This window comes from Brienomyrus brachyistius, chromosome 14 (assembly GCF_023856365.1).
Source record: "Brienomyrus brachyistius isolate T26 chromosome 14, BBRACH_0.4, whole genome shotgun sequence".
In the NCBI taxonomy this organism is placed as follows: domain Eukaryota; kingdom Metazoa; phylum Chordata; class Actinopteri; order Osteoglossiformes; family Mormyridae; genus Brienomyrus; species Brienomyrus brachyistius.
Window position 1 is genome coordinate 532,798 of NC_064546.1, and position 13,514 is coordinate 546,311.

At 43.2% G+C, this 13,514-nt stretch overlaps 1 protein-coding gene across 1 annotated transcript; it reads right to left on the reverse strand.

The window, feature by feature from the left end:
- Positions 1 to 175: 175 nt before the first annotated feature.
- gpr176 (G protein-coupled receptor 176) lies at positions 176 to 11,262 on the reverse strand. Its single transcript, XM_048974484.1, has 4 exons — positions 11,073 to 11,262; positions 9,855 to 10,621; positions 3,712 to 3,964; positions 176 to 2,032 (listed from the first exon to the last, which is right to left on the reverse strand). The coding sequence occupies exons 2-4, from the start codon at positions 10,084 to 10,086 to the stop codon at positions 877 to 879; spliced, it is 1,641 nt and encodes a 546-aa protein (XP_048830441.1). The 5' UTR covers positions 10,087 to 10,621; positions 11,073 to 11,262; the 3' UTR covers positions 176 to 876.
- Positions 11,263 to 13,514: the final 2,252 nt, after the last annotated feature.

Here is a 13,514-nt window from a genome sequence, read left to right on the forward strand (position 1 = left end):
ACTGCCTGCAGTAGTAATAGTAGAATGTTCTTCGCAGTAACACTATTATTGACCACGCTGCTGGGCACTTGTATCCATGCACGTGCTTGTGACTTGGGAAGTCATGCTTCGCACTGGAAAATCCCAGTCTTAAATTGGAAAGACTCTCAGAACAAATGGAAAATCTGCTAAACACATTAAACTCGGTAAGAATCAATAACATCACCCTCCTGGCCACAGCTACCATGATTTAAGTAAACAAATCTTAATTGTTTATGAATGAAACGTTTTCTTTTCCTTTAACTCTATTCCGTAAGCATACAGAAATAATCAAAAGTAAAAGATGGAAGTTCGGAATACAAATTAACAATAGGCTATTCTTCTGGAAAGTCTTAAATAGCTCAGTGTATTAGTCAATTGGCTAGTAACCAGCATTTAAATGTAACATTTAAAGCTGTTTTAAACTGTGAAAGGATCACATATTTCCCATCAGTTTTTTTCAGTGCAGCTGTGAGGAAACCATGAAAGAGACCCGCACAATGTTACAGGCAAAGAATATCATTCGCTTTTTTTCTTGTGACAAGGTTCAAAACACCCCATGACACGTGTGTAGCTCAGAGCCACCACTCTAGTGACAAAGCTGCGGAAGGGTTAATACATCACAGTTTTAACTGCTTCTGCTCCAAAAATCAGAAGCTTTCAGCGTACGAATACAGACAACAAAAGTGTCAGATCACAGTGTGATGTAGAGCAGTTCATTATAACAGGGCGAAGCTGAATACTATTTACTGCATGGATCTGCAGAATCCTGTCTTTCCGAAACAGACTCTCGGTCTTCCAGAGAAAAACTGTCAAACAGGAAGGGGCGGGTGCTGGATGCTGGGATCCAATCAGACGTCAGGGCTCCACTTTGGGGAATATGCTGACTTTGTTGTTCCTGCTAATGCGTCGCTCCGTCGTGCGGATTTTGGGCTGTTTTGTCTGAATGAGCTCTTCTGGAGTGTTGCCCAGTGGGGGAAGGAGCCTCTTCTTGCTGTTCCTGGTCTCTGAGAGCCACTGGGGGGGCAGCTCGAAAGGTCCGAAGCCGAACTGCGTGGAGTACTTGGCGCTCCCCTCATCCGGGTCAGAGGGTGTTGCCGGGGCCACCTGGGAGGAAGACTCTGCGCAGACTGGTGGCGGGGAGGCCCGGGGGGGCGAGGCGGCAGTCCTCGCCACCCCCTTTGCTGCGGGGCCCTGCAGCGGTCTTGCCTCTGGACCGTTCCGATGTGAAGCACCCCCGGGGCCCACGGGAAGCATCTCGTTCACGTTCCCGTCCTCTTCCTCCTCCTCGCCACCGCGAAAGATCTGCTGTTGGCCGATATTGAACATCTCCAGCAACTGGCTGCCGGATCGGACGCCGGGCTCGCCCGCCACCTCCGCCAGGCCCTCCGAGCGCACGGCATTACGCCGGCTGTAGCGGCGCTGCAGCTGCACCGCGGCGCCCAGCAGGCCCCGGCGCACCGAGCCGTTGACGGTGAGGAAGAGCAGCGGGTTGGCGAGCAGCGACACCTTGGGCAGCCAGACGGCGGTGAGCAGCAGGAAGGCCGACACCTCAGAGATGTCCAGCAGCGAGCGATAGACCACCAGGGCGGCGTAGGGCACACTGCACGCTATGAAGGTCAGCACCATGGACAGCAGCATGGCGTGCAGTTCGGCCTCGCGCTGCGACACATACGGGATGGAGATGCTGTTCTGCGGCGTGCGCAGGGCTGCGATGATCACTTTCTTCTTCTGGCTGGCGCTGAGGGCTCGCCGGATGAGAGCCATGAAGAAGAAGACCACCGCCAGTGGCAGGATGACCGTGCTCACATTGTAGGCCACCACGTAGACCAGGTGTCCGAGCGAGCGGCTCCGGCCGTCCGAGCACAGTGCCGTGGCGTAGATGTCCGTCACGTTGGTCACGGCGAACACTGGCGCACTGGCCACCAAGCCGTGGACCCATATGTAGATAACCAGGTCTCTGGACTTAGCATCTGATATCTTCCTCTCTAGTGGGTACAGAACTGAGTAGTATCTGGGGGGGAAAAGGGAGAAAATACAATAAGGTGGACAGGGAATCCATACCTCAGTGAAGAACATTCACTGGCGCAGCAGCAGAAGCGGCATCGTGAACCCCCAGCTACATGCAAACCACCGAGAAATGCAGTGAAGTTCAACACTAGCGACTGACATACCTGCCTGCTACCAGCCCGAACTTACATGCTGTATTATAAAGACTGGGGAGATAAGGATAGCCTGTTAATCATTTTAATATTTCTAATACAATCAACATTTTTCCAATGCTGGCATCCTTCATTGATATATGTGAAAACAATCTTATCTACTGCAATAGATCGTTTGCTTTGAATTTTTCAGAAGTCTTCGTACCCTAGGGAGCCCTCGCCTTAAATTTGCCGTCAGTCACTGAGAAGCACGGAGCATGTTCTCCCCCTCAGGCACAGATCAACAGATAAGCGTGATAAATCCAGACCATGCTCCCTCATGAATTATTCACACGCCGGGGAGGCAGGGCGGGTGGCGTCCGTCACTTGTGAATCTATGTGGTTCCTCATGGTGCGACTCCTCTCTACTTGACAACCCCCTCCCTCCCCCACCCCGCCATCAGCCAATCATCTGCCCCCCGTGTCCGACCTCCTGCCAGCCGTTGTGTCAGCTCTCGCATCCGCCACCGTGTCCTCGTGTCATCCTGCATCATGTGCGGTCAGGGTCGAGGGGGACTCAAAAGATCCAAAAAAAACAACAGCACCAAGCAGCAGCCTCGCCAGCTGTGTGCCCATCAAAGCAAGACTTTATCACCATTCTGACTGGGTCAGAACCGAAGCAGCTCTCCAAACACCCGCATTTCATGGGCACTCGTCAGACCCACGGATCTGCTTGATGCTTGGAAATAATCCCATTGGCGACGAGTCAGTGATTGGCTAAGGTGATTGACCGGAAACATCATAGCAAGGAGCAAACTAAGCCCAGGGTGTGAAAATGCCAGATCAGCATATTGGATTTGCTTATTCCACCAGTGGGACACTACGGATCTAATCAATGAACATATTAGTAGACATCCCCCACAGCCACAGTGGATCGTTTCCTTATTTAACCCCTGGGCTGTGAGGTGGGAGTCATTACACATTCAAGCTAAAAGGCTGTATTCTGAGCAGAATCCTGTTGTCTAGTGTGTAACTGGCCCCACTTAATGATTTTTATTTCTATATAAAGAACCTGCATGTGCTTAGGCGTGTGAAGAAATCCCCATGTCAGTTCCAGGACTGGTGAATTTATTCCACTGGTCTAAATGTGGGTGAAACTGACCTTTGTTACAACTGATAATCTTTCATTTGAAAGTGTTACACCGATCTGTGAAAAAATTCTGAATCGATACCTCAAAGAATTCCGAACCAAAACCTAAATACCTCAAATCATAGAAGATAATGTTCTCCTCTTTATCAGTTAATTCTGATAAGTCCACATTTCATCTGGGTCCTGTTTTGTCCATCGCCCCTTTTTTAGAGAAGCACAGTGACATTTGTATGAGCAACAATGGGGATCCTGAGGACCAGTTTGAGAAACGCTGTTTCTGGGAGCATTTTTGTGCGCCTCCCAGTCATAAAAACAGAGGAACACATTACAGATTTATAGCTGTTTATTTTTCGCTGCTCTTTCACTGAAGTCCAGCCATGCGTTTGTCCAGGGTCACTGTACCTGTCTAGGGCGATGGCGGTGAAGCTGAGGACTGTGACGGAGCAGAAGAGCTTGTGGAGGAACTTGATGACCTTGCAGAGGAGCATCGAGTGGAGCCACCAGCAGCAGCGCGGGCTGCCGCTCAGCAGGATGTCGAAGGGCACACACACCAGGCTGGCGCAGATGCCCGTGCACGCCAGGTTCCTGATGAAGCGGCTGGTGACGGACTTGAATGCCGTGATGCGACACGTGGACCACAGCACCATGGAGTTGCCTGCGACGGGATGGGAAACGGCAAGGAGTCAACAAAATCGAGGCTCTGCGATGGCCCTTCTCAGTCACCAGACCCTCAATCAGATGGAAAACCTGTGAGGCGAGCTTATAAATCAAACTCAAGAACGTGACCTAGTGGAATGGTCCAGAAAGCCTCTAGATGTGTGCCTTAGCCTTGTCAAACAGTATAGGAAGAGATTACGTGCTGTTATCTGTCCTGCCCATCATGTCTGTCTGGTTCTCCCATCTCCTCCCATTATTCTTTAAGTCCTCGTTAGTCTATACTGTATATAAAGTGCCTGCTTGTCTTGTGCTTCCCAATCCAGTCATTGTCACCATCCCCCTGCGTGAGTCTTCCCCATATTTTAGTGTTAGTCTAGCTTCCCCTCAGCTTCCCCTCATTCTCAGCTCCTTGGTGGTACCCCAGGTGGTCCTGTGTTTCCTGTTTAACCTTGTTTTGGTTGATAAAGCCCCTTTTCAATTCACCCTATGGCTGCCTTTCAGCAGTCCCTTCATCTGATGTGACATTTTTCCACATACTAAACCATGGATGCCAATAGTTATGAAAACATATTTGGGTGAATTTATTTATTTAAAAATGTATTGTTTTAGGTGGTTCCGCTGGAATATTATTAAACTACAATATTTTTCCTTACATTTTGAATTTATGTCTATAATGCCTTGTAGGGCTATAGGATGTGACCAAAATGCCATATCGCAGTATAAGTCATCTTATATCCCGATAACGAGATAACTTTACCGTGCGTCATAGTAAATGTTCACAGCCAAACTCACTTTCAGGTATATCTCCTATCTCGATGATGTATTCATTGGATATGCGAGTGTATACTGAAATATACCAGAAAGGGGGTTCTAGTTTAAATCTTAACTCCAACACTGCAGTAAAGTTCAATGTTTGAAATTTATTTCAGGGTTTTCAGGTGTTTGTATGTGTACACTTAACGTTCAATAAGTCACTGACGGTGAATAGGCACAGTGCAATTATAAATACGTATAAAACACATCATGTTAAAGTTAAATGGTGTACATTGTCCCCCATAGTGTAATGCTTAAAGCACACATTACAGGACACGTCTGCAATACGCTACAGCTAAAAGCAAGCGGGCCATTGTATACTGGGATTGCAAAACTATTGAGAGGGAACATAAAACTATTGTGAAAAATATTTTCCCTTCAGTCATCCTACGGGGCTCCGTAGCAGAAGGAACTGGACAAAAATACGTAAATAAATAGGAGGGAAGTCACAAATGCAACACGGTCCACAAATAGACTGGATGTGATCCACAAATGTGTAAAACACATGCACACATCACCATTTTAAAAATACATATTTGTGGATAGTGAAATATTTGTGGATCATGATACATATTTGTGAATTGTCAAATAATAAAGTCCAATAAAAACATGAGGCATGTGACCCAGAATCTGTTACCTAAATGATGAATAAATGTTACCGTAAACAGTGTAGTTTGTGACACCACGCAATAATGATATAGAACATAACATGACACGACAGATGTTTTTATTTCGTTATCCGATATGTATCGTCATATCACACTAAAGGTCTGTATTTCATAGAATTTTTGGTACATTTTCAGTCAGCAGTGAAAATAAATATATGGAGCCCACTGCATTCATGTCAGCACTGCCAATCAAAGTCAAGCTGACAGTGTTCATTCAGGTTGTAGCCTCCAGGGAACATGTAGTACTGAGGTTCCCGGGGTGGGAGTGGTTGGGAAATGGGGGGGGGGGGTCACTAACTCACATCAGCATCTGTGACATTAATTCAAGCGGCAAGTACACCCTGTATTTCACCAGGAAGTACAATTCCACAGGCCAAAGAATCGGTGAGTTCAGAGGGGACTCATACCACAGTCACAATCTGTTTGCCTGTAATTTTGTTCTGTAACTATAGAACTATTTATAGAACTGTGTCCGACTGCCAGAGTAAACAATTACAGGGACTATATTAGGGAGCGCTGAAAAAAATCAGCCCAAATCTAAGCAATTCACTCCACTGCCAGCTGAGTTTAAAGGCACCCTTCAGTCACAGGAAGCAAGACACGAAGCAAAGAAGCAAGCAAAAACCAATGGCATTTTTCATTCATTTCTAGACATGAGGACTGAACAAACAAGGCGAGACAAACTAAAAATGAAATGTCTATGAAGACCTTTATGAGGTCCGCATAAAAATGATATGCAATGCAGTTACCCACAAATGCATGTGACATTGTGACCACCAGTCTGATATCAAGCAAAACACCTGTCAGGCAGTAAGTGCTTTACTCTTACAGTCCTATTAGGCAGAAGCAAGGGAGGTTCACTGCAAGTCTGCAATGATTTAAATTCTGAAAAAGTACGAGTGGGCAGGTATTTTCCCCCATAATCATAACAATCATCTCTCATTATTAGAATCCCCTTATGTTTTTGGTGGGAAACAAGATTATGAAATCAATTTCTCTTCCACTTTGTCTGTCTGACTGTAAAGCAGGCTGAAAATCAATATTATTACTTTCCAGGTCATGCGTTAACAATAGGCACTCTCTCTCTCTCTCGCTCTCTCTCTCTCTCTCTCGCTCGCTCTGTTCCTCTGATCCCACACTGGGCAAAGCAGAATCCAGCTCTGCTCAGCAGAAAACACCTCAAGCTTTTCTCAGCACTCAATGTGAACAGATGTCACTTGAAATTATCCCAAGTGGGCTTCCACATTCAGAAGTGTATTTCAGCCTGAACTGTATCTGCCACAAAAGCAAATTCACACTTGGAAGTAATTCATTCTTGTGGGTTTCCACTACTGCGGCTAGATCATGAAGCTCCCCCATTGAGTGGTCACTGTTCCGTTTAACACTGACATGATATGTAAACAACACATTAAATATCCTTCATAAATAAGCTAGATACAGTGTATCATGTATCATGCACCCTTTAAAACATTCTTAGTGAAGAACTAACAGCCAAATATTAGATACTAAGTACCAAGATATCTGTTATTTATGTGACTCCATAACTGAATGGTGTAGGTGAGAGTTTGAGATCGTGGGGGGGGGGACGACACAACTTAAGAATTTAAATATTCAGGACTTTTTACCGTGGGGACAAATGAAGCCAAATTAAATATAGGGGGGTGCATGTGTTGATAAACACCTTGAGATTCATTTGAATGTCAGAAAACTCTTTCTGAGTTTCACTAACAAATGTCTCTCTGCATTATTTGTGATATTTATAATCAAGTGGTTTGGTTTAAATAAAAAAAAAAGATAAACAGAGTTTCATATAACAGAGCCAAACCAAACAGGCACTAATTACAACATCTTAAGTCATGACACGAACACAATAGGTCCAGCACAAGAGCTTTTTGTTCCTGAGCACTAGTCCGTTTCGGCTTGTGTGTCACAGATTTCAGAAACTCAAAAGATGTGTAGAAACAGCCCCATTAAATTCAGCAGTGACACATCCACGGCCTTTGGTGGCAACCCTATAGAACTGCCTGGACCACTCCTCAGCACTCTACAGCCCTTTCTCCCAAGTCACATCCACATCTTTTGTGAGGAGACCATGGAGGTGGATGCCAGAGCTATTCCTATAAAACAAGATTTTTAAGGGAATACATATGGTGCTAGGACCAATCCACCACCACCACAAGCACACTGTTAGTTTGTTAACCTAAACTAAATATATGGCAGAATTTTTTTTTAAAAGTATGTAGACAATGTATGAATGAAGATCTGGAAGGGATCGAATTTTGAGACAAACTGTGTCAGCATTGAAGGAACTGTGCATAGTGATATTAAAGAAAATACCAGTCTCAGGCACTTAAACTGTGTGCACTATTGCTGAAGAACCATGTGATGGATCTTTTTCAATACTTCAGGAACACACTGTATGGGTGAAGATCTGGAATTTGATGAGACAACGTTGAGACAAAACACACTTAAATTGAAGGGATGTTGCTTAGTTGTAGCAAAAGGAAGGGTGACTGCAGAAGACACTTGACTTGGGAATAACTCAAGAAGTATTTGATAGATCTTATTGCCACTTACTGAAAACATTATATCTATAAAAATCTATGCCTGATTTCATTTTGACAAATCACCAAGGGAGAAATTTATTGGTAACCCTCAATTTTGGCTAAATTAATCATGGGGGAATTTATTCGGATTGATCGCTATTAGAACCAATGGAATAGGTGATGATTTGAGGTAGGGCTGCCACGATTAGTCAACGTGGTCGATGATGTTGACGCTGAAAATGCGTTGTTTTATTTGAAAGAAATTACTTTTATGATTTCTAAAACACTTCAGTATAACAAATGCATCCTTTGATATCACTCCCTAATTGTGGGAGTAGCTTAAATTATCACCAGACAAAAAGGTGGTTTCCACATCGTGCAAAATTTGATAACATACTACAGCAGCACTAGTACTATGCATCGGCATCTAAAGAGAAAACACACAGGTGTTATTTTGGATGATGGACCGCCAGAGTAGGCAAAAGCACCGTAAGTGTTACGGTCTGTCCTTGTAGCTGCAAAAAAACACAAATGATTAAAACCATAAAGTTGTCTGCCTGCTACATTAGAATCTCCATTGAATAAGTGTTTGTGAAAATGTTTAGGCTAAAATCTGGGCTTATTCTACGTTGATTGATGGTGAGAGAGTGTTAGTTTGTGCACGCTGGGCTTGTTGGGACCCAGGGTTGTCAACTTTGGTCAGCTGACTGGCATGCGATTGTAAAGTCTGTACAGTCATATAAACGCATGCAACGATTTTATTACCTTAAAACTCTGTATGATTTGCAAACTTCACCGACGCTTTTGACGTTGCTAATTTTAGGTTTATAATGGAATAAGATAGATTTGCCATAAGATCTTGTGAAATGAAATAAACATGAAAACTATGTTTACTGAAAGTAAAGTATTGGACTGCAATTCACAGCAAAATGAAAGCAGCTCAGCTTAGTAGCGCTATATGAAAGGACAGCGATAGACACGGATCTGGTGAACCTGATTACATTGAGACAAGTCACACAAAGTGCTTTTAACAAAGATTTTTCAGAGAGGTGGGGAGAGTACAGTATGTAGAGGGGCTAGAGACTGTAGAGGTTGGGGGATGTACAGATTAGGTCAAGGGAGAGGGTTGCAGGGGCATCCAGGGATATACCTTATTGTTTCAACAGCGTCTAGTTAGCATCGGAAATGGGACACATGCTATAAAAAAATGTACATTAGTAGCTCATCAATGAATGTGGATAATGACCTATGGTCGCTAACAGCCATGCTAACAGCCATGTTGGTGATGTATGCATAGTGTTGCAACTAGGTACAGCAGCAATCTCTCCTGAAACAACATTAAGGCAACAGCCGCAGAGGCTACCTGGGCTAAGCATAATCAGCTTGCAAATTATTCCATTTCCAGTGTATAATAAAGCGCTTGCCATGGCTGATTACTTGTTTCATAGGGATACTGACTTCTTTTCTGGAGATCTGGGTAACACTCAGGCACCTTATCAAGATCACAATAAGGGCCTGAGCTCTCAGGATGACTCTGCAAGGCTTCAGTGCTACCAATACCCCAATCCCTTCTTTTTTTGTTGTCCAAAATGTATGGTTACCTTCCCCTTGTTGAGGTCAATGGTTCCGGTAAAAGTGAGACAAGCCTGTGCCAGGAAGCCTAGCTCCAGTGATATTTCCATTTATTCAAATAGTCTTACAGAGAACTTTCACAATTGCAAGAGGGCTCAGAACTGTCCAGGTTCAGTATCAACACACACAATCCTGATGAGCTGATCAAATGAAACCATATTAGTGACAGAAAAGAGAGACTGGATGTTTAGAGATCATGTGACAAGCAAATAGCCAATGAGATTCTTACCCAAAAGGGATCCTACAAAGATGAAGACCTGGATGGTGGTAGCAAAGTCCCTGTAGGTTTGTTCCTGGCTGTGAAGTTGCTTCTCCATAAACAGTTCCTTGGCACTAGTGTTGTCCCATCGTGCCGATGGAGTGGAGGCATTTCGGGAGTCGAGGACCAAGTTCGCCGGGGTGAGAATGCCGCTTCCGTTTGCCATGATGGAGACCCAGCTGCCAGCGCTACTCTCTTCCATTGTGGCAAAATTCACTCAGCTACTTAAACCATGTGACTAACATGGCAGATTTATGCAACAGACAATCTCTTGGTCCCATTAGCAGCTGTTAAATAGACTTGCTTTTTTTAAAATCAAAATGGATAAATGATTTTTCAAAAATTTGTTATGGTAATTGTACATTGCAAGAAGCAAAAATTCAGGAATTAATTTGTTATATTTTATCAGCATACACAGATGATGGTGATCTAGAGTGTTACCCATATCTTTTTCACATGGTTGCTTAATTTCAAGAAAACATTAGAAACTTAGTTAATGCAGTCATTTTAGTTTCTAGGATAAAGAATTAATGTATTTTTAATTAAAATGTTTGATTTTCTTTCTTCATTCTGCCCCATTACCCTTAAAAAACTCAAAACCTTGGGGTGCCATCACTTGTCCTTTTACTCGCCATAAAAAAACGGCTCTTGAGGAGTTTGTTGACGATTATTTCGTTCGACAGTATTTTCCCTCTTTGACGTTCTCGACTACATCCTGGATGATCCTCATGCCGTGCCTGGTTTTGAAAGAAATCAACAGATCACACCTTGCTTTTCTATGCTGTTCGACTTAATCTATGCTGTTCACAACTCGTGTCCGACCAGGACCGAGTTTGAACGTAATATTATTGCTGACAGGTCAGTCACAGTACAATAATACGGTAGTAAAATTCAGTCACGTTGTATCTGTTATTGCAATTTAAAAGGCCGGATATAAGAAAACATGTTACATTAATAAGTATTTAACATTTTGCAATGTGTATGAAAATAAAAATAAACTGTGCACCACGTACAATTCACTTGCCTGTGAAAGCTGATCATTTAATAGCATAGCTTAAACATAACAAAGGCTGGTTAACATAAGTGATGTGTACGGAGCGACTGCTGCAGTATATTTCTAAAATGAACTGCGCTCAATTCTGTCAAACGTGCCGGCTGCCATGTGACGGTAAAGACGCACGTACTCACCTCGAGGTGCTCCACTGGTTGCACCAGTTGACCAAGGCCACCAATAATCACGTTATGCTTTAAAACAATGTCCCTTTTCGATGCCGTCGCTGTTTTACGCTAAATTTCTTCTAGCCGCAATAAACGCACCAAGTCCCCGGCGGTCTTCGCGTTTTGGAAAAATGTGAGCTCAGTCCTTGAATAGGGCTGAGTTGAGTCCCTCCTCCGAGCGCCGTGAATCGCGGGGATGCGGGAGGGGTGCGGTGGGTTAAGCAGAATACACTGGTGTCTCTGTCAGTTGCAATGAAATCTGTCGACTCGGGACGCGTTTCATGGCTGTGCAATGCCATTTCAGAATCCCTCGTGCAGATCCGAAACCTGCACACGTGCATTTCGATGTAAAATTATTTTGATATTCTTCACGAAAGTATATGATAATTATGTTATACATTTCCTTCCGCTTTAATACTTGGCAGTAAATTGTACAACACACACAACATGGTCCTTTATTTGTTTAAAGCCATATGCGCTTTGTTTTTATTGCCTGTTATCTATTTTGCACGACGTTTGCTTTGCAGATGGACCGAATGCAAAATCATTGACGTCCTATCGGTGACACCAGTAATGGCTGGATACACAGCTTGAGCAAACAACACAACACAAAGATTATAGGTCAATGAGAAATTCCTTTTAGCTTGCTGGAGACCTTATATTCAAAATGAAAGGAAGCAGACTACATATAATGACATATACATAAAATATGCCTCCCCAGGAAATACTGACTGTTTGTTGACCACACTAAACGAAATGAAAAGAAAGGGCCTCACATCCTACGTGAATGTTATGGGCTATCGCAAAGTTTGTTTAAATGTTAAAGTTTATGCTATATCTGACAAATGCTTAATTATTCAATGTAGTTGGATTAAATTGCACATTTTGGAAGGTCACAGAGTGCATATTTAACTTGAACATCTTCAACACAGGAAGACTGACAGTGCTCCAGTTTCTCATGACCTTACTAACTGCGTGGCCCAATGAGGAGTCTCTAGGGACCATCCAGAAGCAACTCTGCCTTATTTGGCAAGTCCTGCATCCTGCAATGGACTTTCTGTCCATGTTCTTTGTACTCAGAGGATTTTATCGGCAAGCATTTTACTTATTTATAGTTAAGGCTACCAGATACTCCATTTCAGGGAGGACACTTTGAGCTACTTCAGGTTTTCCAAGCTACTTTAAAACTGAAAGGCTCCTGTGCTTAACTAAATAGTTCAGTTCTTGTGCGTTAACTGGTTTGTTTCCTTGACTGAAAGACTCATCCAGCTGTTTTGCAATAAAATTATGCATGACATACGCATGATTATAGGAGACTGACCAATCAGGACATAGCAAGAACTGTTTCCAAGAAGCGAAATGCAGGTCCGTTTAGTAGTTTACAAAATATTGTCCTAACTCAAAGTGTTCCCCTCTCAGATTATCTGGTCACCCTACACCTATAATATGAACAATATTCACATTTTCCTGAAAAATACTGCTCAGAACAAAAAAAAATATGTACTTTAGCATTATAGTAAATGAAGAGCAACACAATAAAAACTAGAATTTCATCTGTTTTCCAAAAGGTTACTGGTATCTAGTTGTATGGCGAGATGAATTCTCTCAAAGGGCAACTCAGCCATTGCATGTATTTATTAAAATTCACCACCAGCTCATTTAATTCATTAATTTAATTAGTTTAAAATTGTCAATGAGATATTGATTAACTATATGAGGTGTGCATGGGTGTCTTGGGTGGTTGCTGCAAATACGAGGGTGATTTTAGCAGAACTTAGGAAATCGCCCTTATTTCTCCCTGACTTAAGCTGTTGTTTTCTGCAAAAAACACTGACACACAGAATCTGCCAATTATTTTCCACTGTGTGGGGTGTTTTCCCACTATTACTCAGACATGACTCACAACCCAGGATGGGGCGCCAACCCAACACAGAGCATGCATACACACACACACACGCATACACACACACATATGGACAATTTGGCAATTCCAGTTCAGTATAGCATATTTTTGGTCTGTACAGGACAAGTAAAGAAAATGGATGGATGGATGGATGGATGGATGGATGGATGGATGGATGGATTCACTAACCACCAGGAATGACTCATTTTGGTCTGCAACTGATGACTTACTGCAAGCCAAGAGCTGTAATTTCTATATTTCCAGATCATCTTGGCTCATTGTTGGCTATTTCTTCTTAAACCTGCTTCATCTGGTCTCAGCCAGGAAAATAATTAGGCAAGAAAACAAAAAATGATTTAACTGGGCTACTCTCACACAATCAGTCCATCACATGCGGGACTGAAGGCTTCAAGAATTTGTCTTTTAGCGCCACACCCAGCTTTTGGAAGAGTCTTTTCTTTCACCTGAAGAAACATTCAGGAAGTAAGAAGTATTCAACAAATTTGGAA

Excerpts from the sequence above, each read along its gene's own strand:
- gpr176 (XM_048974484.1), bottom strand. The coding sequence starts at position 10,086 with ATGGAAGAGAGTAGCGCTGGCAGCTGGGTCTCCATCATGGCAAACGGA. Across the intron at positions 3,965-9,854 it reads CTTTGTAGGATCCCTTTTGG|GCAACTCCATGGTGCTGTGG; the intron begins GTAAGAATCTCA and ends ATCCCGTCGCAG. Across the intron at positions 2,033-3,711 it reads ACCGCCATCGCCCTAGACAG|ATACTACTCAGTTCTGTACC; the intron begins GTACAGTGACCC and ends TTTCCCCCCCAG.